At 30.1% G+C, this 24,968-nt stretch overlaps 5 protein-coding genes across 17 annotated transcripts; 2 read left to right on the top strand and 3 right to left on the bottom strand.

The window, feature by feature from the left end:
• The first annotated feature begins 28 nt into the window (after positions 1-28).
• Positions 29-8,621, top strand: LOC126873784 (calcium/calmodulin-dependent protein kinase type 1-like). 8 transcript variants are annotated; one of them, XM_050635006.1, is made up of 9 exons: positions 29-955; positions 2,447-2,581; positions 2,685-2,759; positions 2,839-3,101; positions 3,185-3,325; positions 3,460-3,503; positions 3,774-3,910; positions 4,471-4,508; positions 4,613-8,621. In XM_050635006.1, the coding sequence occupies exons 1-9, from the start codon at positions 846-848 to the stop codon at positions 5,035-5,037; spliced, it is 1,368 nt and encodes a 455-aa protein (XP_050490963.1). In that variant the 5' UTR covers positions 29-845; the 3' UTR covers positions 5,038-8,621. The 8 variants fall into 8 exon arrangements, 6 of the variants coding, with proteins under 6 accessions (XP_050490963.1, XP_050490967.1, XP_050490964.1 ...); XR_007692537.1 differs by having other exon boundaries at positions 31-955; positions 3,784-3,910; positions 4,613-4,722; XM_050635010.1 differs by having other exon boundaries at positions 32-955; positions 4,471-4,558; positions 4,652-5,037.
• LOC126873781 (sorting nexin lst-4) lies at positions 5,290-12,530 on the bottom strand. The gene is made up of 5 exons (XM_050635001.1): positions 12,382-12,530; positions 12,026-12,215; positions 11,480-11,928; positions 10,716-11,408; positions 5,290-10,618 (listed from the first exon to the last, which is right to left on the bottom strand). Exons 1-5 carry the CDS (start codon positions 12,394-12,396, stop codon positions 10,367-10,369), a joined length of 1,599 nt encoding a protein of 532 aa, XP_050490958.1. The 5' UTR covers positions 12,397-12,530; the 3' UTR covers positions 5,290-10,366.
• Positions 12,531-12,543: 13 nt separating this feature from the next.
• LOC126873786 (eukaryotic translation initiation factor 3 subunit H) lies at positions 12,544-14,533 on the bottom strand. The gene is made up of 2 exons (XM_050635014.1): positions 14,124-14,533; positions 12,544-14,049 (listed from the first exon to the last, which is right to left on the bottom strand). The coding sequence occupies exons 1-2, from the start codon at positions 14,384-14,386 to the stop codon at positions 13,302-13,304; spliced, it is 1,011 nt and encodes a 336-aa protein (XP_050490971.1). The 5' UTR covers positions 14,387-14,533; the 3' UTR covers positions 12,544-13,301.
• Positions 14,534-14,726: 193 nt separating this feature from the next.
• Positions 14,727-20,106, top strand: LOC126873773 (uncharacterized). Of its 3 annotated transcripts, XM_050634977.1 has the most exons (8): positions 14,727-14,893; positions 15,024-15,058; positions 15,209-17,201; positions 17,285-17,447; positions 17,525-17,685; positions 17,748-17,961; positions 18,034-18,888; positions 18,956-20,106. In XM_050634977.1, the coding sequence occupies exons 1-8, from the start codon at positions 14,819-14,821 to the stop codon at positions 19,873-19,875; spliced, it is 4,416 nt and encodes a 1,471-aa protein (XP_050490934.1). In that variant the 5' UTR covers positions 14,727-14,818; the 3' UTR covers positions 19,876-20,106. The 3 variants fall into 3 exon arrangements, with proteins under 3 accessions (XP_050490934.1, XP_050490933.1, XP_050490935.1); XM_050634976.1 differs by having other exon boundaries at positions 15,024-17,201; XM_050634978.1 differs by lacking the exons at positions 14,727-14,893; positions 15,024-15,058 and having other exon boundaries at positions 15,173-15,320; positions 15,397-17,201.
• LOC126873777 (RE1-silencing transcription factor-like) lies at positions 20,085-24,411 on the bottom strand. 4 transcript variants are annotated; one of them, XM_050634995.1, is made up of 4 exons: positions 24,067-24,411; positions 23,596-23,994; positions 21,490-22,899; positions 20,085-20,403 (listed from the first exon to the last, which is right to left on the bottom strand). In XM_050634995.1, the coding sequence occupies exons 2-4, from the start codon at positions 23,960-23,962 to the stop codon at positions 20,234-20,236; spliced, it is 1,947 nt and encodes a 648-aa protein (XP_050490952.1). In that variant the 5' UTR covers positions 23,963-23,994; positions 24,067-24,411; the 3' UTR covers positions 20,085-20,233. The 4 variants fall into 4 exon arrangements, with proteins under 4 accessions (XP_050490952.1, XP_050490953.1, XP_050490954.1 ...); XM_050634996.1 differs by having other exon boundaries at positions 24,105-24,411; XM_050634997.1 differs by having other exon boundaries at positions 24,282-24,302.
• Positions 24,412-24,968: the final 557 nt, after the last annotated feature.

The following is a 24,968-nucleotide window of genomic DNA, read 5'->3' as shown; positions in this document are numbered from 1 at the left end:
ACCTGCCTCGATAACCAATCACGATAAGGCTCGATGTACGGTCAGCTAGCAAAGCATACCAGTAATGTTAAAATACTTGATTGTGAGAATCACTGTTACTGCCGCAACTTTACTGTATTATCATCGATGGGTGCAACGAGTATACGGTCAGTTTGAGTTTGAGCGCTACAGTATCATGAGAGAAAAGCATCGAGTGAGAGATATGTTGACTCAAGTGAGCATCATGATCCATTCGAATATGTATTAATTTTCTAATATCGGAAGAAACGACAACAGGAAATATCGCCGTGCGCTAAAGTGAGGAAGAGGGACTAGAAAAGAGTGTGGAGGCGATCTAGTACATAGACATTGAGAGCTATCTCTGCTGCATAGTACAAGTTGTATCGCCAGGGCGCGAGGCCGCGACCCTGAGCCCGATACGCGGAATAGGACGTTTCGATAGCGGAATAGTGCGCGCAACGAATACGTGTCAAACATCGGTCCACGGATAAGCGCAAAGTGGAGCATCGTAGCGTACGCGGTGCTATCTGCTATCATTTGCTCGCGAAAAGGTCGAGAGTTCATGATCATTCAGTGACTCGAAACGATGATTCGACTCGTCGTTTGACGACGATCATTTTTTTTCTTTATTTATCACTGCCTGAACGATCAAAAACTATTAGTAGGCAAAACGACGAATTTTTTCTCCCTGCTCTCTCGCCTCTTAAGTGGATATCTCGTTGACCAGTGTTATAACCTGTTAAGATCGAACGTTTCTACGTTACATCGTTCAGAAAGATTTCTTTGAAAAAGAGAATTTTGTGAATCGGAGAGTGATTATTGTATAGTGATAACACGATCCGAAGATGCCGCTCTTCGGTAAAAAGGATTCGAATAAAAAGATCAAGAAAGATGGGAAAGACGATAAATCGCCGTCTGTCGAGGACAAATACATCCTAAAGGAGTTGCTTGGAACGTATGTACTATACATCGCTACGGACTATATATCGGAAAGTAATAGAACCAATTGTACAAAAATTTTGTATTCGTGTCTTTCATATTGTCATTAATTTGATATTGCTCGATTAACCACTTAAGAATTACCTAGACTGCGGATTTCAATGCATTTATGGGAAATTTGATGATGCAGAAATGCATAGAATCCACATAAAATACTTAGAATATAGTACAATATTTATAAGGATATAGTATAACATTTATAGTATTTAAAATATTGTACTGTATTATACTTATGTAATATTTAGTAGTGTTCATAAGAATATCTATAAATAAGAAAAAAAGGAAGATTTGCATATAATCGAAATAGTATTAACTTGGGATATGTTCTTAAAGAGTTAATAAAATGATTGATTCTAGTCATGAATTTGATGCTAAACATTATTATTACTTATGATCGAAATTTACGTGAATGATTGTCAAAGTCACTTTCCTTAACCCTGTTACGATCTTTGAATTTTTATGTCTTAATTTCGTTCTTGTTGAAACAAACAAAAAGACATCATATACTTTAAGAAATTTTTCATCATATAATGTTTATAGGAACGAAAAGTTAAAAATATTAATTTTTAAAGTTAACAAATCATGTGATGATTTATGAAAAAATTAATATTATCGATGTATGTATATAAAATATTTCTAAGCGGTTCATCTTTAATGTCTTATCTTTCATAAAAGATACTTTCGTTTTGTAGTATTTAAAGATTACTACCACTTATTGGCACAAATTTAACTATTTACATGTAGATATTTTAGTTTTACATTTAGTTTATCTGTTTATTAAAATGTTCAAATTAGAATTTGTATTACGTATGATAAAGTGGCGCTTTCGAATCTTTTAGTTGACGGTTATGTTTGCTATTTATTCAATTAAAGACAAATGAAAATTATGTCAAATAAACTATGGAACTTATAGAAAGAAAATAAATTGTTATTAAATAAAATAGATACTATAAATTTATTTACATTTACAAAAAGATTTTGTTTTTTATATTTGTGAACAATATTTAATTTAACTATATTAAGTTCCATTAGTAATGTTGCAAGATATTTTGTAACAGATTGGGAAAGAGAAAGTACTTCCCATTAGCAATAAATGTTGTATAACTATCATAATTTTTTGACACACTTGGTAGTTATATTGCTATTCAAATTACCTCAAGTACTTTTTCGTTTAGAACAATGATCAATATGTAGTACTATAGCATATAATTAAAAATTCTATTGTCATATTAGAACACTTGTATTAAATATGTCAATGTTAATTGCATACAGTCTATTATTATATCAGTAGTCTGGGTATCAAATGTTCTGGCGCAATAATTAGTAACTGAATATAAGTGCATAAGTCATGTTACATTCATGCACTTTTTTAATGTATTGTAATGTAATATGCCAATTTTTATGATTTCCATTATTATATTTATTTATTTTATATTTATTTGTGTAGGGGTGCTTTCTCTGAAGTACGTTTGGCAGAAAGTAAAGAAAAGCCTGGTCAAATGTTTGCTGTGAAAATCATTGATAAAAAAGCATTGAAAGGAAAAGAGGATTCTTTAGAAAATGAAATTAGAGTGTTGCGAAGGTAATATTTAGCTTCTGTAAATAAATTTATTTGAATTTCTCTTAAGTGTTTAATTATATTGTATTGTACTTATTGTATTGTAACTTATATTGTATTTTTCCAGGTTAACACATCCAAATATTGTTCAATTACTGGAAACATTTGAGGATAAACACAAAGTTTATTTAGTTATGGAATTGTGAGTGTTTTCATTTGTCTATAAATTAGTATACATATTATAAGCTTATATTTGATTTCTGTTTTTCTTTTTATATTAGGGTTACCGGTGGAGAACTATTTGATAGAATTGTCGAAAAAGGTTCCTATACAGAGAAAGATGCATCAGGTTTAATAAGACAAGTTTTAGAAGCTGTGGATTATATGCATGATCAAGGTGTTGTGCATAGGGACCTTAAACCTGAAAACCTTTTATATTATAATCCAGATGAAGATAGCAAGATCATGATTAGTGACTTTGGACTGTCGAAAATGGAAGACTCTGGTATTATGGCAACTGCTTGTGGTACTCCAGGATATGTTGGTATGACTCATTGTCATTTAGTTGCATATATGTATATATGATTTATTTTTTTACAATATTTTAACATCTTTTTTTATTTACAGCTCCAGAAGTCTTAGCACAAAAGCCGTATGGAAAAGCTGTAGATGTGTGGAGTATAGGAGTCATTTCTTACATCTTATTATGTGGTTATCCTCCATTTTATGACGAAAACGATGCGAACCTGTTTGCACAAATTTTAAAAGGTAATAAAACTATTTTGGGATACAAATTTTTTTTAGTATTTGGGAGGACTATACTATCACTTCAATTTAGGTACTACTTTTAGGATTCACAAACACATGCAGCTGCACATTAACTTGAAATTTTAATTTTTAAGGTATTATTCTAGTTTTTGTATGCTGCTATATACATGCTAGTGTAGTAAGTAAATGATCTTTTGTGTGTGTCCGCGTTTTTTATGAAAGTTATTGTTGTTAATGTCCAAAAATAACATTAAAAATTCTATTACAATATCCGTATTGTCTGAGTAAAAGAGATGATTAAATGGGATTTTTTATAGTGAAGTATAAGAAACAAATTTATGTCATACAGTGTGAGAACCTAACAGTACTTCTTCCAAATAAAATAATTGATTTAAAAATTAAATAAGTCATAATAAAATCGTCTACTCTATAGCAAGAAGCTAACCAGACTGTTATAGGTGAATTTGAATTTGATTCGCCGTACTGGGACGATATCAGTGAGTCTGCAAAGGATTTCATTCACAAATTGATGTGCGTCAATGTCGAGGAGCGCTTTAGTTGCAAACAAGCCCTTGCACATCCTTGGTAAGATCATTATTGCACTTAGATATTGTATATAATTTATGTTATTTGAAATTATTATATTTTTGCATAAATTTATATTCAGTAATGAAGTCATATTAAAAAATTCGCAATTCGCAATATTTTGAACGTCTTCTAGATTTGATGTTTGTAATTTTTGAAGAGTCGTGTTTTAAGATTCAAGCAATAAAAATATTACAGGAACTGAATTGTTCTTAATAATAAGATAAATATGGATTAAGTAAGTAGAAGGATTACATTAATTTCGTTATACATTAATTAATCCTACAAGATTAATTATTGAAGTATGTGTATAAATTTCCCAATGTGTGTAATAGTTGATAACTCATTTTAAATTAAAATATGAAATGTATATGTACCCACATATCAAAATTTTCAGTAATTCTCATAAACAAATATCTTAACATATTTTAACAAATCAGTCAATATATATTTTGCTTAACATATCATTTTTAACAAATATATTTTATATTAATAAATATATTTGTTTAATCAGTCATGTTTTATATGTAATGCAGTATCGTGCAATTAATTTTTTTCAGGATATCCGGCAATGCTGCTAGCAATAAAAATATCCATGGTACTGTATCTGAACAACTTAAAAAGAATTTCGCCAAATCAAGGTGGAAGGTTAGTATAATTAGATGATTATTATGTTGCTGATTGTATGTGTTTGCTCGCCAGGCTCCGTAGGAATGTCTTCCTCTTCTCTCATGGTTGCAGCAAGCCTACCACGCAGCCACGGTCATACGTCAAATGCAACGGCTGGCACTCAACAGCGGCCAACAGCAGCAGGGCCCAGGATCAACAGGCCCCTCCAGCGGCAACCCCACGCCATACCCCGATCAATCGCAATCCAACCCCAGTTACCAACCCAGATCAGTGGAGCCTCCGACCAACCTCAATTGAAGGAAATACGCGAGTCACCATTGCCGGTGTCAAGCTTGGTGGTCTCGAGTCCTATTCCCATTCCGATCACTCCAAATTCACCATTATACTTACGCAACAAACGCTTCAAGCTGTGGGGTAGCACACGCACTGCTCTGTCTACTCTATTTCAAACGAATGTATCGTATCTTAGAAAGCAAAGAAAGTATAAGAAAAGCTGAGTCATGCTAAGATTCTTCTAATGAAAAATATCAAAGCCGTCAGGTGGCCGTTTATTCTCTTACCGAGTTATTATTTAAATACTGGTAAGAGTTTGTATAGATTCCAGCTAATTCGCTTTATTGTGGTCTCCTGTGACATGGTTACCACCGATCGTGTATATTACAAAATTACACACGCTCGCGAGTGCGCGCACATACACACACTTAAATGCACGTATAAACAGCCCGCGCGATATAAGGCGATTTTCCGAATGTTTCTCGTTTTATCGTCCCTCTCAGTTTTGTTGGCTTTGTTTCGACAATTTCTAAATAGATCTTCTCACTTTGTTAGTATATATTTCACAGTAGAATTAAATCCCGTAGCCATCAATAGTGATTTTAAATGACGATATGTCAACGGCATTGATTTGATCAAGTAAAGATGTAGTTAATGTATTTAGATAAACTTAATGCTAATTGTGAAATCTTGTAACGCAAGAAAGATCTTGCTCGATCAAATCTGCTAAATGTATAAAGAAAGAAAAAAAAAAAGAAACTATGTGAACAGTACAACGACAAGTTTTTATCTTTTATAAGGTTTGGTGTAATGAATAGTAGTTGTTTAGATGATTTTTTGCTATGTGAACATCTTACTATATTCTGGCTAAATATGTTTTAAATTCCATAAAAACCGATACGCAGCTTTTTACCCGGTACTTATTCGAATGAATGATATGGCCGAATATATCTTTTGAAACAGCGTTTTTTCAAGAAGCACGAAACAAAAGACAAATTAAGTAAGTTTTTTGTAAGACAGATCACTCCGAATGAGGAGAAGAAAAGAATTCTTGCCATATGGAATCGTGTTGTGAGACTGTATGAGATCTGATTTTTATCAATATTTGTTTTTATATTTCCCTCAATGATTACTATACATGTTTTATTTTATGACAAATGCAAACATTTATATACGAGTCATGTACAGTACATGTATTGCAAGATATGTACATTGTGTACACAGATACTTGTTCTGTTACATAGTGATATTAGTACATTTTAAGAACTGCAAAACAGAGATCTACTAATTAGATTTAATATGTATATACATACGTGTATATTGCTCTACTGATATTTTTATCGATATGTTGCACTGAAATTTAATGGAAAATGTACATAATTCATACACGATTCCCCAATTATCTCTTTGCAAGATGCAAATATAAAAAGCATATTATATAATGTCGAATTTTTCACTTTTTTATAATATTTTTTAAAGACAATTATATTTTTATACGCTTTGCAATTTCTTCTGATCTAATTGTTTTTATTGTATTTTTATTCTATTAAAAAGCATTAATCGTTATTGTTCTTCAAATAATGCATAGAATCAAATTGGCTCATCTTCGGAGAAAGTAGAAAGCACAAATCTAATTAGATAAGAGCTAACGATTTATATATTTTGCTGTGTTATAAAAGAATGTACATATTATTTTTATATGTTACGTTCCTTGATGTAAATGTGTAAGTACTTTCAATGTGCTATGAATAGTTCAATACAAATATTTTTGTATTTAATATTTTGTTGTAGATTACAGCGATTATATATCATTGCATAAGTTCCAAAAGAAAGAATTGAAATATAATCTAGCTATTTATATTTGTATCTTTTTATAATGTGAAGAATCAGTGAATCATATACAGTACTCAGTATTTGAATTACAACAGGTACTTCAACGAAATGTTCGGAAATACTTTTAGTATTTGGTGGTATTTCTTTATTTTTTTACAAATAATTGCAGATAAGTGCAATACCGTATATATCGTAATCTTGTGATAATGATGTTACTGTGGTCTCTTACTCAATGGTATATCGATATAAAGATATTAATACTAATAAATATTGAAAATTTTCATTGAAATAGGATATAAAATTTCTCTCAATTGGAAATGTATCAAATTTTAATTTTTCACGATGATGATGATCAAATTCCACGTTTTATTATATAGATGGGAAAAATACATTATGTATTAATATGCGGAAAATTGTATCGACAAAATTCTATGTTTTTTCAGTGTCCTTTTGAAATAAATCTAAATTGTACTCAATGAAATCTAGAAGGATCATATATATATTACATACATACTATGATAGAGAAAATTATTGCTGTTTATCGAGCGGGCACTCCTTTTGTCATAAATTGCTATCTCTTTATCTTTAAACAATAAATATAATAATCACTCTGAACTCTCATATTAGACATCCGTCCGTGTACCGGGCACTATTCGTGTAATTCATAACTATATAAAAAAGGGATTCGTGTTAACGCTACATAATAATTTTGAAATCGATAATAATTATATTAATTATAAGATAGACATTGTTCTAATAAAATTAAACAAACTACATATAAATTGATTTAGAACACGACGTATATGATGGAAGTTAAGATACATACAATGATCATCATTTTGTTTCTTGTCGAAACATTGTAGTATCAAAAATTTCAATTGATAAACAGGTCTTTCATTGCGCAAAAAATAACGCACCATTCTAAAGTGCCTTGGATGACACGATGATGGAATGTCAGATAAATAAATTCAAAAATATGTTACTCGATGATTAGAATCAGATATCATTTATCTTTTATTTAGAAAATAGATTTCTATTTCTATATCCTAATCTAAATATTTATTTGCTTTATAATATCTCACAAAAAAATATTTGAATTCAGATATTTAATAAAATTACGTAATTTTATTGTAATTTTTTTATAACCAGCATCGTGTCATCTAATAAGAAAGGTTCGTTAATAAACATTTTTTTATGCTAAATATATTGTGCATATGAGCTTGTAACTTAAAAATTCTAGAAGGAAATAAAAGAAAAGGAGCTTAGCTTGTATTTAGAAACGAATTATAAAAAAAGAGAAGAAAACGATAAAACCGTGCCACATGAATAAACATATCGGCAGGAATATTGCAAAATGTGATTATAAAAATAAGCTGATTTTAAATAGCAATGAAAACAACAACTTGTTACTGCAGTTTTATTCGATGAGAAAAAAAATAACGTCAGACTGATAAGAGTGTGTATGGAGCGAACGAGGAAGAGAGTGAAAGAAAGAAAGAGAGCGAGAGGGAGGGAGAAATGTTGTCTAAAATGTTTTAACTGTTGCCTATAAATTAAGCGTAATTGAGCTCCTATATGTACCGACCGATTACAAGAATAACTTCTTCCTATTGTAACTTTTTCTCATTGCACAAGCCTTGCAATTGTTATGCTTACAATTTGTGCATGTGAGAATGATTATTATCAGACGTTTCATTGTTAATTGTACTTGATACAGAGGATCAGAGCCGTTAGAAAAAAATTTAATGATACAAATTTATCAACTCTACGCAGAAAATTTTAGCAAATCAGAATCTATTAAACTAATTTACAGTGCCAATGTATTCCACACATACAAAAAGAGCTGTTGAAATCGCTAATTTTTTGAGGCATGTAAAATATCAAATTTTTGTAAATTACATATTATATTCGAATAGCCGATATTTTCGAAAATAAGATCGATTAAATTTTTAATAATATATTGCTTCATCAGACAGACTAATTTTTTTCGTTCAAAAATAGAAAAAACTGGTTTATAAGTACGAGGACTATAGAAAGCGGATAACAAGTATTTCGAAATTAATAAGATCTTAATTGTGGTGCTACAAAACGGATGTTCGATACTACTATTTCATGGAATGTTGATGAATAAAAAAATATGTATATATATACACATACTGATATATATATATATATATATATATATAGCTGTCTTAGCTTGTTTGAGTATCGCATTAATGTAATCATTCTTTTCTATAGTCATCCTGAGTTGTAAGATTGTTAATTAAAAATAAAACAGAAATATCGGAACGCTTATAAACTACAAAATAAGTAAATTAATCGCACTTTAATTTAATGCACATTTAATAAAAGTTTTCCTTTCGGATATGAAAACGAATGCAAATATAATAAAAATATGGACGATGCAAATGATAACAATAATAATAACCATATAATAACATTTACAGAATTGCGTGTGTTTGTGTTTAAAATTAGGCTATTTTTTTATACAAATTATTTTAAATACATTAACAATGATATGCTTTATTTTATAATTTGTTAACTGATAAATGTGTAGCAGTTTCAGTTTGCATATTATATAGACAAAATAAGAAATTTACATGATTATTACATTTTATATTAATGATTTATCGACATACAGTGGCTGCCTTCATGAAATACAAAGTTGTGGACTGATAATCCATGAATCATGTAAAACGATGTTTTTTTTTATGGAATATGAAAAAATTAATTAGTTCGAGTACAAGAATAGTGTAATAAATAAATGCATTCAATAACTTAACAAAAGAAGTTTACATTACACCATATAAATTGATCTTTTTACAACTACTTACATCTTACTTAATTTTTATTTATAATAGTATAAATCTTTACTATTCCTTAAATTCATGGCAATGTGTTTGTAAAGTTTATTTATTATACAGTAATATACAATTATATAATTAACAAATAATATTAATATTTGTTAACTGTGGTGATAAAAAATAATAAACTTTACATTTATTATAAAATGTAATGTAAACTTTTGTGTTAGACTGTAGTTTGCTATGATGTTCCTACTACACATTGATTTCGATATAATATGTTTAAAGTTTGGCTTAAATTCCAAGTAGTTGTTAATACTATGTAATGAAACATACAAATGATATATATATAGCTATATAACTGTACTTAGTAAAAAAATTGAAAATTAAATTAATATTCATAGTTGAAATACGTAAAGAATAATAAATTACACAATGAATGATTCTATAAATTTCCGAAGTAGCAGCCACGAGAGATTAACATTAATATTGACATTCAATATATTACTAGGCATCGTTAATAATACCGTTTAGTTGATGCTTCTTTCTTCCTGGAAATCGCATTTTATTTCTACTTTAATATAGGTTAATATGATTTCTGTTTAATTGATTATTTCGATCAACTTAGTTATACAACTGAAATAAGTGTGAAAAAATACTATAAATAGAAAATATACTTGCACATTCCTATATACGTTAAGTTTTTGGTAGTAACATCTGAAAATAAACTGTTGGCCCCTTATATGTAATTTGTATAACTTTTCTGTAATCAACGCTTATCAATAATTCAACATAAAGTGTTTGGAATTTCAAATAGTTCATACATTTTGAACTAAATGAACACTTTTAATGTTATGTATTATACCAAATGATATTATAAACGAAGCAACCTTACATTATATTAAATACACATATTTTAGCCTTCGTATGCATTTAACGCTTCCCGTAATTTATCTACAATCTTTTGATAAAACTTAATTTGCTCCGTGAGATGCGTTTTCATTGCTTGAGTTAAATGTATTTCTTGTTCTGTTTGAAAATGCGTTTCTTCGGCGAGAAGAGCTCGTGCTATTACATCGGTTCGATGAGATAAATCTCGCAATTGTTGCGGCTCCATTTTATGTTCACTTACTAACCTTTCGTAATCTTTACGTTTTTGTACAGCAGTCTAAACAAGTTAAAGGAAAAGAATAAAGCAAATTAATAATACCAAAATTTCTTCATAAGACTATACTTTAAAGAATAAAATCTTTCTTATCAGTTACCTTGTGTATGCTAATTACATCTGGGAAACTACTGATGATTCCTCTATAAATATGAAATTTATCAGACAAAGGTTCCCAATCAAACTTAGGCTGTTCTTCGTATAACTTGCCGATATCGTTATAAGCATCTCCCGTTATTTTTAACGCGTAGGTCAATCTTCCTCGACTACTATCGTCGCCTTCTAAAGCATGACTTAATGCACTAAAACTTTGACCAATTTTTTGAAATTCTCTCTTATAAAGAAGGCTTTTCTTTGTTTGATCAACAGCCATAGCCATAAAATTTTTAACAACCGGATCCAATCCGCTTATAAATCTACTGAAAGCATCCGTTTGAATTTCCACTTTTATAACATCCAAAATTGTTTCAGGACATTGCACAGCATTAAAGTAATTTACGCCTAATAATTCATCTTTCTCAGCCTGTCTCTTGCCGGCCTTCCACCTTTTCTCATCTGTACAAGTTATAAAATGTTCCCATACGCGACTACGTGCTAGTACAGGATGTCTACAAACGTAATCAACGAATTCTTGTAATTGTGTGCGTCGATGTTCGATAAATTGTTCTTCATATCTCCCTGATATTTGTTTATCTGGCAATGGTGGAATGGGAATAAAACAATATTTTTCTTCCAAACGTTCGTGTAGCCAATCAAAGTGTTTGTATCTTCTTGAAACTTGAATATTGTTGAACTATAACAAAGAATCAATGATAATTCTGTGATTTATTGTTACAAGGATATAAGGATACAAAAATTAAATACCGTTGGTGTAAGTTGATAAACTATGAAACTTTTAAGACCCTTCAGTTTAGATTCTTTCTTAGGAGATGTAACTACACAGTTGTAGGATTCCCCTCTTGAACTCCACCTAAAACGTCCACCTTCAATTTCCTCAATATATATTTTCTCATTTTCAGGAACATTTGCTACTCTCATCCCTAATAAATAACTATCTTCTCCAGACTTTATTAATGTAGAAAATTTATTATTTTTCTTTGGTATGTTGGGTATAGGCCTTTCAGGTATCACAGAATGAATAGTTTGCATAGAAACTGAATCTCCATAATCAACACTATTGTGCTGTTGCAATTGCATCATATGTTGTTGTTGCTGCTGAGGAACATACGCTTGCGTTTGTCCAACTTCTGAATCGTCATCCCATTCATCATCCCAATAATCCCCTGAACTTTGTTGGGATGATGTCATTGCATCTAATGCACAAGAAAATTTGAATATAACAATCTTTCAAATTAGTACTTCTGCAATTTTAAAAATTTGTTCATATGTAATGAAACAATTTAAGTATACTTGGAGCAGATGCTGAAGTGTCAACAATTTGAACATATGCCGCTGGAAACAATCCAGACTTTCCACTCTGATTAAAACCTTCACACCATCCATCACCCACATTATCCCTCATAACAGTCAACATTTCTCCTGCTGTGATAGACAACTCTGCTGTTCCTGGCTCTCCAGTGAAGTCATATAATGCCCTTACCTGGAAAAACAAACATTTAACGTTAATACAATGAAAATACATTCGAAAGTGAAGAAAGTTATCTTGAAAAGTTCGCATAAAAGAATGAGTCATAATGCATAAAACTGATCTAACACTAAATAGTGATATATCAATCGCTTTTGTATTCTTAACAGATTTTACATACCTGGTGGCCCTCCATTGTAAGTACATGTACTAATAGTAATTTCGAATTGCAACAACTGGTGCGGCAACTTTTCGTCTCCTTATTTCAAATTGTTTGATTGCACCCGGTCACATACCTACACCGATCTGCTTACCCGTATGACTGACATTTACGTATTTGTGCTTTAATGTGTGTGCGATTCTGTGCCACATAAATGGAAAATTTAAACGACTGTACACCACTACTGTCCGCGAAACATAATACGCTTTCATGACTTCGGAGAATGGTGTATTTCTTATATGTAAATCACATCCATATCGAAAATCGGAAGGAAATTCTAGATGATAGGAATAGACAGGCCGATGAAATGTAATTTGATGAATAGAAAAAAAAACGGAAGAAAGTATTTTGTGATTAGAGGTTAGAAACCGTGAAACACGGGGCGTATAAAATTACGAGCCGCTACTGATTTCGGATCCGCCTCTATGAAGTAACAAGTAACTCTTATGTCGCTTATTGAACTTTTGTCTGGGTGTGTACACTTGAACGAACCATTTATACAGTAGCGAATGAAGAATTAAAAAGAGAAATTACGCATCTTATGTAACGCACAAAGAAAATAAAATTCTTTTACATCAACGTAAATTTTAATTATCAATTTCTTATATGAGTTTTTTATATATTAAATATCTAATAAATGGCCAATGAAAATAATGTTTAAAATGATCATTATATGAATAAAAATATGAATTCTTCCAATTTTTTCCTCCTTTGCTTTCCTTGAACTTTGAAATAAGTTTTCAAATACATATGATTAATAAAAAGATAGAACAACAAAAATAAAATATAAATGCATACACTTTCTTAGAAAATTTTATTATTTTGAATATTATTTCTTTATGTTTAATGTTCGAAATTTTGTAGTTACATTTAATATTATCTTAATGGGAGGATTTCGATTCCTTGGCATTCTGTAGACTTTGAGTAATGTATAATTTTGCTAAACTTTGAGCACAGAACTGAGAAATGTGTTCACTATATGTATTAATCTGTCCAGCAACGATCATTGGATTCAGTCTAGGAGGAACAGGTAAAGGTCTCATTAATTTGTTGATATCATCATCTGGTAATGGAGGCTCATCTTTAGCAGCTCTAGCAGCATTCTCTTGAGCTCTCTTAGCCAAAAGTCTGTTCTTCTCTTGCTGTTGACGAACAACTAGCTGCTGATATCTATTGAACTTCATAGCTTCTTGATTTAATTCATCCACACGATCCATCAAACAACGTAACTGATTTTCCAAGACTGTGGCTGTTCCGAGATCTAAATACTTAGTACCTTCTTCCTCAGGAATCATTTCCTCTAGTTCAGACATCATTATATTAGTCAAATTACTGTTCTTTATCACAACTGGGATCTCAATGAATAAATTTTCGTAACCAATCTTCAAAGTACGTAATGCTTCTGGTGTAAATTCACCTTCCTTATACATTTGTATAGCTTGGGGAGTAAGCCTGTATGCTTTTAAAGTTAAAAAACCTCTGGCTGACTTGGCTGTATCATATATAAGCACCACCGATTCTTCGATGGATGTTTGATAATGATATTGTGATTCTAATAGAGATACGTTTAAGAAATTGCCAACGTCTGCGCTCTGATACCATCCAACATGGAAATGATCAACATTTACCCTGAAAAAAAGGAGATTTTTACTTATTTATACTGTTATACACTAATAAACTCGTTAGTAATAAATATTATTTACCATCGAAGACGACGCATCATAGCAAGTTGATATTCTTCTTCGTCCATAATCTCATCGTTTTTGGGAAAAGGGAAACAATTGGTAATCTCGAGACGATTTTGAACAACTAAACCAAGCAGAGCACCTTGAGCTACATCCATGTTACTCATCGATTCTTCGTGACAATGCTTTACCATTTTCATGACTACTAACCCGTCGCATTGCACATAATCTATTCGAGGCTCTACCTCGGGAATTCTTCTAGTTTGAGTTCTTGAATTCATTTTTAATTGAAAATTAATACTAACGTAATCTTTTAAACAATATGCTTTCAGACACTTTTCTATCAATTAAGGTTAGGTTAAAGTGTATCTCTTATGCTTGAAGAAGCAGAGTATAAGAGAACAAACATAACATAGATACGGAACTATACTTATTCTATGTATCATGGTCCTCTAACAAGTCGAGTTAGTAGAGACAGAGGGAAAATGTAAAGCTAAACAAATCAAATAGCAATCATGATCATAATATGCATTAGAAATCTTGATACACTATTTGAATGTAGATTATATGTACTGATACATATTTATTTCATGTCACATTTGCACCGCGTAAATGTGAAATGATCTGCAACCTTTGTGAATTCATGACCGGTTTATAAATATAGAGTATACAATTCGTTGAAATATCAGATATTTATTACAAAAATAAATAACATGGATGGAAAAATGAAAAGATGGATTGAGTTAATTCAAACAGGAGAATTAAACGGTATAATAGAAGATATTCAGGTTTGTAATTTTTGTAATGATAATAAATTATATATAGTATATACAATAATAATAAATAATAATAAAATAAAATAATAATTGTACCTTTTTGCGTCTATTTTCGTATTAAATTTAATATTTATATTTTTAGACAATCATACCCAAACAAAATGAAGACATTAACAGGTATATTTTTAAACTGTTATTGTATCTTTCGCACACTGCAGATAAATGCAATAGAGAAAATTATGCCATGGGAAAAGAGATCTATAAATTAACTTGTGCTCTGTGTTCAGTTTTAACCAATGTATTAAATAATAATAAATTTGTTTGTAGTTTATTTCATATCATTCGTTGCTTGTTAGCAATGTACATGTTTGATGAAGCATACAATGTATGTGTTTATTTAAAAGCAGAGAAGTTATGTTCTAATTGTTCTAACGACAATGTGAGTGATATGTTAGTAAAAATAGCTTATTTGTGGCATAATGCAGTTAATAATAAATTTCTTATTCTACAAAAAGATCCATCAGGTTCCAAAGATAATCTACAATTAAAAGATATTATAAAATATGAATTAGAAATGATACAAATTGCATATCAAAATTCCACAAAGCAATTACTTTCAAAGATTAGTTCATATTTGGATAAAATTATAGTCATGAATTCAGAAACAAATAAATGTTTATCTGATTTCTCTACATTTACCACTGATTACTTAATTCAGACGAAATTACTATTTAACATTGAAGAAAAGCATGTCATATGTCGTCATATGCTTCATATAACAAGTAGAATTATATGTGAAAATATTAATGAAAAGTGCCTTAAGTCACCAACCAAAACTTTAAATACTATGAGCAATTATTTTAAGAAAATTTTAGTTGAGGATGAAGAATGTTACCAATGTTTCCTATTGTTTGAGTCTATATGCCTTATACTTTTAAAGCCAGTTGAATATTTAATAGAAAATGATGTTAAAACGATTCAAAAGTTGGGCAATAGTTATGAAAGACTTACAAAAAGCTATGGATATACAGGATCTATTAAATGGGCTACATTCAATATTGTCCATATTTTAGAACCATTGTTTATATATTGGGAAACATGTATAAAAAGTGAGAAGAAAGTGTATATAAAAAATGACTTATTATTGGAGATAATGAATCTAGTTGGATCTATGAGTATATGTTTTATCAAACAGACATCAGACAAATGTAAATCTTGCCAAAGTGAAAATTGTATGGTCAGAAAAGATATATATAATGCAGTAGCTATAAAGACCAGATGTATCAATTTAATTAGCAAATTTTCTACAAACGATTTATCAAAAGATATTTGTGTAATAGCTAGAAGGTTTTTGGAGCAAAATATAGCATTTATCTATGAAATGAAAGAATGTAAATGCAAATTGTGGACACATTTATGGTCCATCTCTAGCGCCTTGATTTATAACTTAGGCATAATATCTGGTTGCTTTTATGAAGAAAGCATATTTTTATTTTCTTTGTTATTTACTTCTATTATACGGTTTGATGGAATTGAATCGAAATCGCGGCATATCAATCTTCAGAAGCCCATTGCTTTCATATTACATAAAATAAGTAGTCTTCATTACAATCATGGCATGTACAGAGAAGCAATGACTGCAACTGCATTAAATGCGCTATTGAACTACAATGATCCAGATTCAAAAGCATTTCGCATGTGGGCAAATATAAAACTTAAGTCTGTAACTTCCAAGAAAATTATGGAAATGACCATGCTAGCTTGCTTGAAGAAGGATAAATCAAAGATAGAAGAATTAGGATTAACTGTCGAATTATCAAAATACGATCTTGTAGAATTATGTTTAAAGGAGGTGAAAGGTTTACAAGAAGCAAAAGTTAATTTATCTGTTGCAATTCAGAAAGTTCTTAGCGAAGTGGAAACTTTAAAAGTAAACCCAATACAATACGCTTACATGGTCCAAATGTTAGTATGTCATTCATTAAATTTCGATGACAATGAAGATATGTTAGAATGTATTAAGCAAGCTATCTCAAACTTGAAAGAAATTCAGGTGGATTACTCTGTTTTGTGTTTACAAGCCAATTTAGAATTTTACATCTTTGTAACACAATTGCGTGCTGTGAGCAAAAGGACTCAGATCGAAATCGAAAATACGAAATTCACATTGTATGCTCCAAAAATAAACGAAATTGGAGAAAATGAATCTCGTAATGTAATACCAGCTTATAGCTTGATAAATATCAAGGAAGACTCTAGACTTATGACATACTTACAGGTACCAATAAAAAAGTGGGAGAGATGTTTAAAACAAAATCTCGTAAGTTTGATTATCGTTGCATCTTCCATTATATTTTTACTTAAAATTAATTCTTAAATATTTATGTATATTTATATTAACAGAAGGAAGTTGCAAAGGGATACGAACCATTGATAACTTTACGTACATTAGTCATAGCAGGTGAATATGCTCATTTATACAGGTACGAAGAATGTGAAATTAATATATGGAAACTTGCATATGCATTAGCATTTGAATTACAAGATAATTCTACAATTATTTATGGTACATAAATATTAAACTTTCTTTTTTTAAAACATATGGAAATTATAATATTAATTAGAATATTATTAACTTCTTAGTTATTGGACGTTGCATATCTTTGAGGTATATTAATTATGAATGGATTAATACTGCTAAAGAGCTTGTCATCAAATTGAAAGATAATAATGATGAAGATATAATTTACGCGATCGCTATTTTTTGGATAAGCTTATCAGATTTTTACTTTGAATGTAACATGGTAAGTTTATTATCTATGAATTATTAAAAACATTATAACTATTTCATATATTTTATTCTTAGCATGATGAAGCTAGAAAATTACTTGATGAGTCCAGAAAACTACCAGGGATTTCTTTCTTCAAAAATATAGCTGTATACTTATACAGCCTCGATAGAATTTTATACAATTGCTATTTATACAAAGAAAATATCAAACACGAAGAGTACACTCGATATATTGTTGAAACTTTGTATTCTCTGGTTAACTTAAATGAGGAACTTTCTGAAAGAAAATGTAAAATTTTTGTGTATAAACGCACTTTCTATCTTCGTAACTTGTAATATTATATTCCAATACTTTTTTTAGGGAAACCTCAACATAAGTATCTGTTTGGATTCGACATACTATTCTCTGCCACTGTTAATTTGTCCTTACGAATGAACTGTTTATTATCTTTCCAAGAAATTAGCGCTCATTTAGTAAGGCGATTAAAAACAGCACAAATATTGGGGGCAACCATAAGAGTTGCGGAAATTTTAAAATCCCTCTGTTACATCGACTTATCACGTACACAATTAAACGATTGTGAAGTAAAACTTCAAGGATTGGAACATATTCTAGATATTGAAACATTTAAATTATCCATGAACAGTAATCTTGCGAAAATGAATAGAGGAAATGTTTTAATAACGCCAACTCGAACTATAGATCCTATTAGAGATCTTCCTGAGAATAGTACCTCACCAGTTCTCCGAAATAAAGTGTTTGATTTACCTGAATTTATGTGTCATAAAGATTGTAATTGTTATGTTTGCCAAAATACATCATATCATTATTTGGTATTTACAAGTACTCATATTAGAGCACAATTATATGCATTACAGAAAAATACCACAGCTTCGTTACAACATTTCCATGGTGCATTTAAAATAAAGGAAAACTTGATAAAAACAAAAAGATACATATTATCATGTAGTAATGAATGTCTTCCTTGGCAAGAACGTTTTTACAGTATAGATTATGTATTATTATTAATAAACTTCTCTTATTTCCTGAGAAATTTTTCGAATACAAAACAAGAGAAAATAATGAATATCATCTCTTTACTGATTCGAATATGCAATGTGTGCAAATTGAAAGGACATCCAATATACATGATTGTTGAAGAACTGATGCTTGATTATCGTTTTCAAAATATATTTAATCCTTCTGATTACTCTAGTAAGTATTTATGTATGTATAAATACAATGTAAGTTGAAACATAAAACTATATTTAATTTTTTACAGAATTCACAGTTCCAGATGCTTCTGATATCGACATAAGTAAATACGTGCAAAAGTCGAGCATTGAAGGAAGTATTTGTATAACACCAATTATTAATAATACTCGAGTGAAGAAACCTATTACTCTTCGGCGTAATCGAACTCCTCCTCTTTTAAAGTTAACCAAAGTTAGTATGAACTTCAGTGACGATGAAGATACTTCTTCACCACCATCCAGATACAAAAAGACAAGATCGCATAGTAGATTAACGAGACGAAAAATTTTCGATGAAGAATACTCTGAAACTGTTAATCAATCCGAACAGGAAACAAATCAATTCAAAAGGAGTTTGTCGTTGCAGAAATTGATTGACACAAAGCAACACAATTCGAACGTTTCAATAAAAGATGTAATTAAAAAGATCGAGCTATTAGCACCAGAAATATCAGAACATTTGAATGAAACAATAGATAATGTAGACGAGCTTGCAACAAGCGAAAATGTTCAGAAATTAATTAAAACAGTTGAAAACTTTAAAGCGAATACAATTTTGCAAAAAAATTCTAGGAAAACACGAAATTCAAAGAAAGCAACTTCGAATGACTGTAGTAAGATTAATGAAGTGATCGCACTATTTAAGGATTTTTCTATCAACAAAACAGAAGATAATTTGAATCCAATGAACAAAGAGAGTGCAACGTCTGAATTTCATGAAGGATCTATATCTTTTATGAAAAGAGATACTTTATTGTATCAAAAACAGAATAGAAGTAACGAAGAAAATACAGAAAACTTGGACCAAAATAATTTAGATAATTTGAAAAAAACACCCACACGTGGAAGTGAAAATACTAGATTAAAAATTACAAGAAGATGTATGGAACACAATGTTCTGAATAAAGAATCACATAATGTAAGAACTAAAAAATCAAAAGAAAAATGATGATATTATAATAATCTGATACAACACTACCAATATTGCATATTAAATATTAAAAAGTTGAATCATTAAGAGACTGGTATTATGTATGTATTTTTTATTAAGTATTAAAGTTAATTTATAATGAAAAAAATACCAGATATAATTAAAAAGTTTTTCTTAATCACATTATATGTATTTTATGTACTGGTGTTATGAAGTAATTAAATATATTTCGTAAAATTTTTAAAAATATTTATTAAAATATTTCACATATGTACACATCTAGTAAAAAATAGTAGGAGTTAAAATTACTTAATGATATTACAAATGAAAGATTTGTTTACCTTATCACTACCCATTACTTTTCCTTTATAACATCTTATAAATAATAATTATATTTATTCCAATTAAATACTTTACAAACTTCATCCAATATTTTCGACAAAAAATTTTCCTCTGCAAATTTTTTTAATATTCTAAGTATCACACAAATTTTTGTATCGTTATATGGTATGGCCGATAATAATAAATAAATTGTTGCATTATTACCTAAAAGGAAAACGTAACATTTTATAATTTTATAAAATAATAAGTCAAACATTGAAAACTATTCACATGAATTACTGTTTTAAGTGATATAAAGTATGAATAAAAACGATCAAACAGCGGCAAAGTTAACAGTTATTACATACATTTTTTGGAATGAATATGCAAGTATAATCAATGAAAAGAAAATAACACTTAAAATTTTTGTCAAATCGAGTGAATAATTAAGTTAATGAATTTTTTCATTTACAAATCTTTTTATGTTCTGTTTCATATACGTTCAAAATCAAAAGTATATAAGAATATATTCATATCACTATATAATCACAAAGCACAGATAAAATTTATAAGTTACATTGCATATGCACAGTATGTTTAACTTTTCGCAAAATATAACAATTTTGTTTCTTTCACTGGAGCAACAAAAGTTTTAAAAGAAAGAATACTTTTATATAATTTAATGTTACAGTAATATACTCTCATTGCTTGCATATGTTGTGAGAAAATCGTTTGCAAAAAGTGTTTACTTTTATAACAGTGTATACAGATACATGAAACTGATAATGAGTACCTTTATAAAAGAAAACTGTTATGGCTTTATTTCCTCAAAATAAAGATATGTTGCAAATTTTTAAATTTCATGTGAATACACATTTAAATCTTAACAAAGTTACAAACATAATATATTTTTTGTACACATTAATTTATTTTTTTCAAGAAAACGGGAAAAACAGAAAGAGAAAAACCTCAAATATTTTAACTATTTGGAATATTAATAATGGCAAAGTCATAACATATAGTTTTAAAGTAAAATGCAAATAAATGGCCAACATAAACTGTAACATTATAACATAATTAGAAAAATATCAAAAGAAAATTGTAAAAGATGCTACTTGATTGTGTAACAAGAAAGACAGATTAGAATTTCTTATTAACACGTTCAAAAATGCAACATTATGGCAATAAATGCATTTTTATTTTTTCTGCCATACAAAAATAATATGAAACTACAATAGCCAATAATCACAGTCTATAAATGGGTATAATTCAACTCAGAGAATTCATTTCTGTTCTGTTTAAAACTCACACCTCTCCCTATCTCTTCTTGATTTTTAGCTAATTCCATCAAAGCTAAAGCTCCTAGCCATTTCTGGCTATCTTCTGGAATTGGTAACTTGATAATATTATCCTCCTGTTTAAGAACAACTACTTTTAATCCTGTTTCAGATTCAATTGGTGGTACTTTTGAAATTGCATCTTTATTATTGTTATTGTTATTATTGTTGTTATTATTATTGAAACTTCCAGCCAACATTAACACAGTTGGTCTCGTCACATTTTCGCTAATATGAGAGTTCATAAACGTATTTTGTCTGGAAATATCTTTTTGAGCAAAATCCCGAATTTTCACGTTAGACTGATTTATTGGAGATTCAGTCGTTTCGTTTCTTAAATTACTGTCCCAATACGTATGATTCGGACTTTTGGGAGGTTCAAACTTAGAAATAGAGTGGTTAATATTGGTTTTCATTTGGTTCGTGTTATTCGAAAAATTGTTCATATGATGCTGTGAAGAATTCCAAATGTTTTGAGATAATGTATTTGATGTTTCAAATACATATTTTGGTTCTTCTTTTACGGATGGTTCTAGAGATTCATTTTCAGTAGCTCTATCCCAAGATATTTGTGTAGATGTATAAGGAGAATCTACTTCTGACTTTGCAAGTTCAATTTCCTTACATGCATTTAAACATGAATTATCTAACAAGGCAGATGAATTATCAACAGGTGAGCTCCACTGCATTTGGTTACCATTAATTTTAAATGAAGTAGTTATAGGTACATTGATAGGTTTAGTGTCCCAATTTAAAGGTTTTGCTAGTTGCTGTTCCAAACAAGCTTCACGTAACCATCTTTTCTTTGGCTGCAGTCTATCTAATGGTCTTCTTAAGGGAGTAATTGCTAACTTTGTTGATATTTCTTCATCTTCAGATGTTTGTAATACTGCTGGATCTTCATCTTGACTTTCTTCTTGACTGTCTTGACTCTCTCCACAATACAATCTTTGATTAGATTGCTTGCAATCTAGATTTTCTTGCTCTCCTGTTGCATCCATCATCAGACCTTTTCTAGACTTAACCCTTTTGTGATTTTCTGAACTACTCTTCCATGTCTTTTTCTTACGTTCATTCTTTCCTGTAGGTGTTCTATCCTCCCTTTCCCTGGACATTTTGTAACGTTCTAGCCATCTAGTAACATCATGAGGTAATTCAGTATTCTCTGATACTGGTTTTAATACAAAATCATCAGATCGTGTGAGAGTAGCATATGGATGATCTGGACAATGCCTATTGGCATGCGTAAATCTCATTTCACAGCCAGGTTCTGTACATAAAAAAGGTTTCTCTCCTGTATGTAGTCGTTGGTGGGTCTTTAATTGCCCTGATTGCGTAAAGGCTTTTGTACATCCAGGATAATCACATGGATATGGACGTTCCCCTAAAATAATAATTATTCATTTGTAACAAAAATTCATCCTCGAAAATAAAAGAATATCTACAAATGTGTTGGTACATAAAAAAAATCACTAAATTAAATTTTTAATATATAAAATATTAACGTCTTTTTTTAATGACAATTTATAAATAATGATTAATAAAAAGATTGATTAAAAAAGTGAAAATTAAAGTTCCTAAAAGAAATACATATGCTCTCTAACGAACTATTTTTATAAAATAAATAAATTAAATAAATAAATAAAGAAAGAATTTAAATAACTTTCCATGCAGTAAAGCAATTTAGGTAGGAAAGCCACAAATCATTTTTCTTTCCTTTAAACAAAGAATATTTCGAAATTTATAAAAAGATATTTTTTTCCCCTCTATTATAAATAATTTTTTATTGTTCGATGCAAGAAATACTACAAAAATTTCATATTCAACGAAATCGGTTCATTCACGCCAGGCTGTTTCTACAAATAAGTCATTTAATTATTTAAAGTACGTATGATGGCGATTGGCGGGACGCGTGACCGCACCGAGTTGGCCAAACCGTTAAAATCATATGGCTGTACAATCTATTAACGGGCCGTGTGATAACTTTTTTTCACAGAAACTTCCATCGAAATCGCTTCTATTCTCTATAAAACATGGAAAAACGATCAGATTAACGCTAAAAATAATAAATAATGGATACCTGTGTGAGTACGCAAATGTGCTTGGAGGCTTTTTTCTCTAGGGAATACACGGTTACAATAACTACATTTTATACTGCTCGGTGAGGTGCTTCCTTGCATCATAAGATTGGAAAGAGCATCGGCTCTTGGTCGACCACGACGATGACTTTCCGAGCCTCCTGAACGTGACCGAGGCCCGTTTCGCGTGGCCACCACACTATGCTCCCTGTATTCCGGCGACGAGCACGAGCTACCCGGACTAAGATTCACGTTTCTCGCCTCGTCGCCCCAGTTCCACGGATAAAGCATGCTATCGCACATTGGCGGACTGCACGGCAACGCTTCTGTCAATAGACGCGTCTCACGCTTCGGCGTGTGCAATTCCATTTCACGTTTTTCACCTCACTCTCGCCCGCCACCTTAAAAAGTTCGTGTTAGTACAACCACCTACTCTCTTTCTCTCTCTTTCTTTCTGCCACCCTTTCGTATACCGCGTGCAACTAGTGAACCGCCAAAATGTAGTATATACCCGGTTCGACTTGTGTATATGTATATAAGTAAATATGTATGAAGTGGGTTTATAATAATAAGATAAAGTTAATTTATAATCGATTAGACAATTAAATTTCTTTTTCTAAACTGACGATTAGCTCGGGAAACAGGATAGCAATTTCTACTACGTCTTGTATTGTTGGCATCGTCTTACCGACTGTTTTCTACACGCGGCTTCATTCTCGTGCGCGCGCATTCTTTTCCGAGCAACGCGCCGACCAATCAGAGGCGTGGCGAAGGAAGAAACGCGTAATACAAAGTTAGCCTATTATTGTTACTTGTATAAGGGATTGATTAATTTTGGTAAATTATTTGTTGTTCTTTTTTACATATACTTGAATTACATATTTGGGTACTAAATATTTGTATAAATAAATAAATTGTAAATGTTTTCAGAAGTAGAAAATATGTAATATGTATCTCACAAAGTATTTTACGCTAATTTAACAAATGAAAGAAAAATTATAATATTTTAGGCGGTGTGTAAAGAATATTATTGTAATTAAACGCCTGTACATTTGAAACTTATTGTTATAAAATAATAGTTACATATTGCTTATATGAAGATTTGTTGAACACATGTATATATTATATATTTATGTATAGTAAAATATTATTGAAAACAATTTTTTTATTTGTAAAATATTATTATATATTAATATTGTATTTTGAATTGAAGAAACTTTGATTTTAAAACTTTTTCATGTTCACAACTTCTATTTTACATAAGAATGCGGCATAAGGATTTCATAAATGGTTTATACTTTATGATGTACTTATATATGAAATGCAAATTGAAAAAAACATGTCATATGTTGTTAAACGAAATACATACTTAACA

The sequence above is a fragment of the Bombus huntii genome, chromosome 15 (genome assembly GCF_024542735.1).
Source record: "Bombus huntii isolate Logan2020A chromosome 15, iyBomHunt1.1, whole genome shotgun sequence".
NCBI classification, from domain to species: Eukaryota; Metazoa; Arthropoda; class Insecta; order Hymenoptera; family Apidae; genus Bombus; species Bombus huntii.
The sequence above is the reverse complement of the archived record's forward strand: the minus strand, read 5'-3'. Positions and strand labels throughout refer to the sequence as shown.

What these genes read in the sequence shown, in the direction of transcription:
- LOC126873784 (XM_050635006.1), top strand. Translation starts at nt 846, where the DNA reads ATGCCGCTCTTCGGTAAAAAGGATTCGAATAAAAAGATCAAGAAAGAT. An exon ending in GTTTATTTAGTTATGGAATT is followed by an intron (nt 2,760 to 2,838) that starts GTGAGTGTTTTC and finishes TTTTTATATTAG; the next exon opens with GGTTACCGGTGGAGAACTAT. An exon ending in TGGTACTCCAGGATATGTTG is followed by an intron (nt 3,102 to 3,184) that starts GTATGACTCATT and finishes TTTTATTTACAG; the next exon opens with CTCCAGAAGTCTTAGCACAA.
- LOC126873786 (XM_050635014.1), bottom strand. Translation starts at nt 14,386, where the DNA reads ATGAATTCAAGAACTCAAACTAGAAGAATTCCCGAGGTAGAGCCTCGA. An exon ending in ATGATGCGTCGTCTTCGATG is followed by an intron (nt 14,050 to 14,123) that starts GTAAATAATATT and finishes CCTTTTTTTCAG; the next exon opens with GGTAAATGTTGATCATTTCC.
- LOC126873777 (XM_050634995.1), bottom strand. Translation starts at nt 23,962, where the DNA reads ATGGAATTGCACACGCCGAAGCGTGAGACGCGTCTATTGACAGAAGCG. An exon ending in ACATTTGCGTACTCACACAG is followed by an intron (nt 22,900 to 23,595) that starts GTATCCATTATT and finishes TTATTATTTTAG; the next exon opens with GGGAACGTCCATATCCATGT. An exon ending in TCAAGAAGAGATAGGGAGAG is followed by an intron (nt 20,404 to 21,489) that starts GTGTGAGTTTTA and finishes TTTTCCTTTTAG; the next exon opens with GTAATAATGCAACAATTTAT.
- LOC126873773 (XM_050634976.1), top strand. Translation starts at nt 14,819, where the DNA reads ATGGATGGAAAAATGAAAAGATGGATTGAGTTAATTCAAACAGGAGAA. An exon ending in TTTACTTTGAATGTAACATG is followed by an intron (nt 17,686 to 17,747) that starts GTAAGTTTATTA and finishes TTTTATTCTTAG; the next exon opens with CATGATGAAGCTAGAAAATT. An exon ending in TAATCCTTCTGATTACTCTA is followed by an intron (nt 18,889 to 18,955) that starts GTAAGTATTTAT and finishes AATTTTTTACAG; the next exon opens with AATTCACAGTTCCAGATGCT.
- LOC126873781 (XM_050635001.1), bottom strand. An exon ending in TTTATCAACTTACACCAACG is followed by an intron (nt 11,409 to 11,479) that starts GTATTTAATTTT and finishes TCTTTGTTATAG; the next exon opens with TTCAACAATATTCAAGTTTC. An exon ending in ATGTAATTAGCATACACAAG is followed by an intron (nt 10,619 to 10,715) that starts GTAACTGATAAG and finishes TAACTTGTTTAG; the next exon opens with ACTGCTGTACAAAAACGTAA.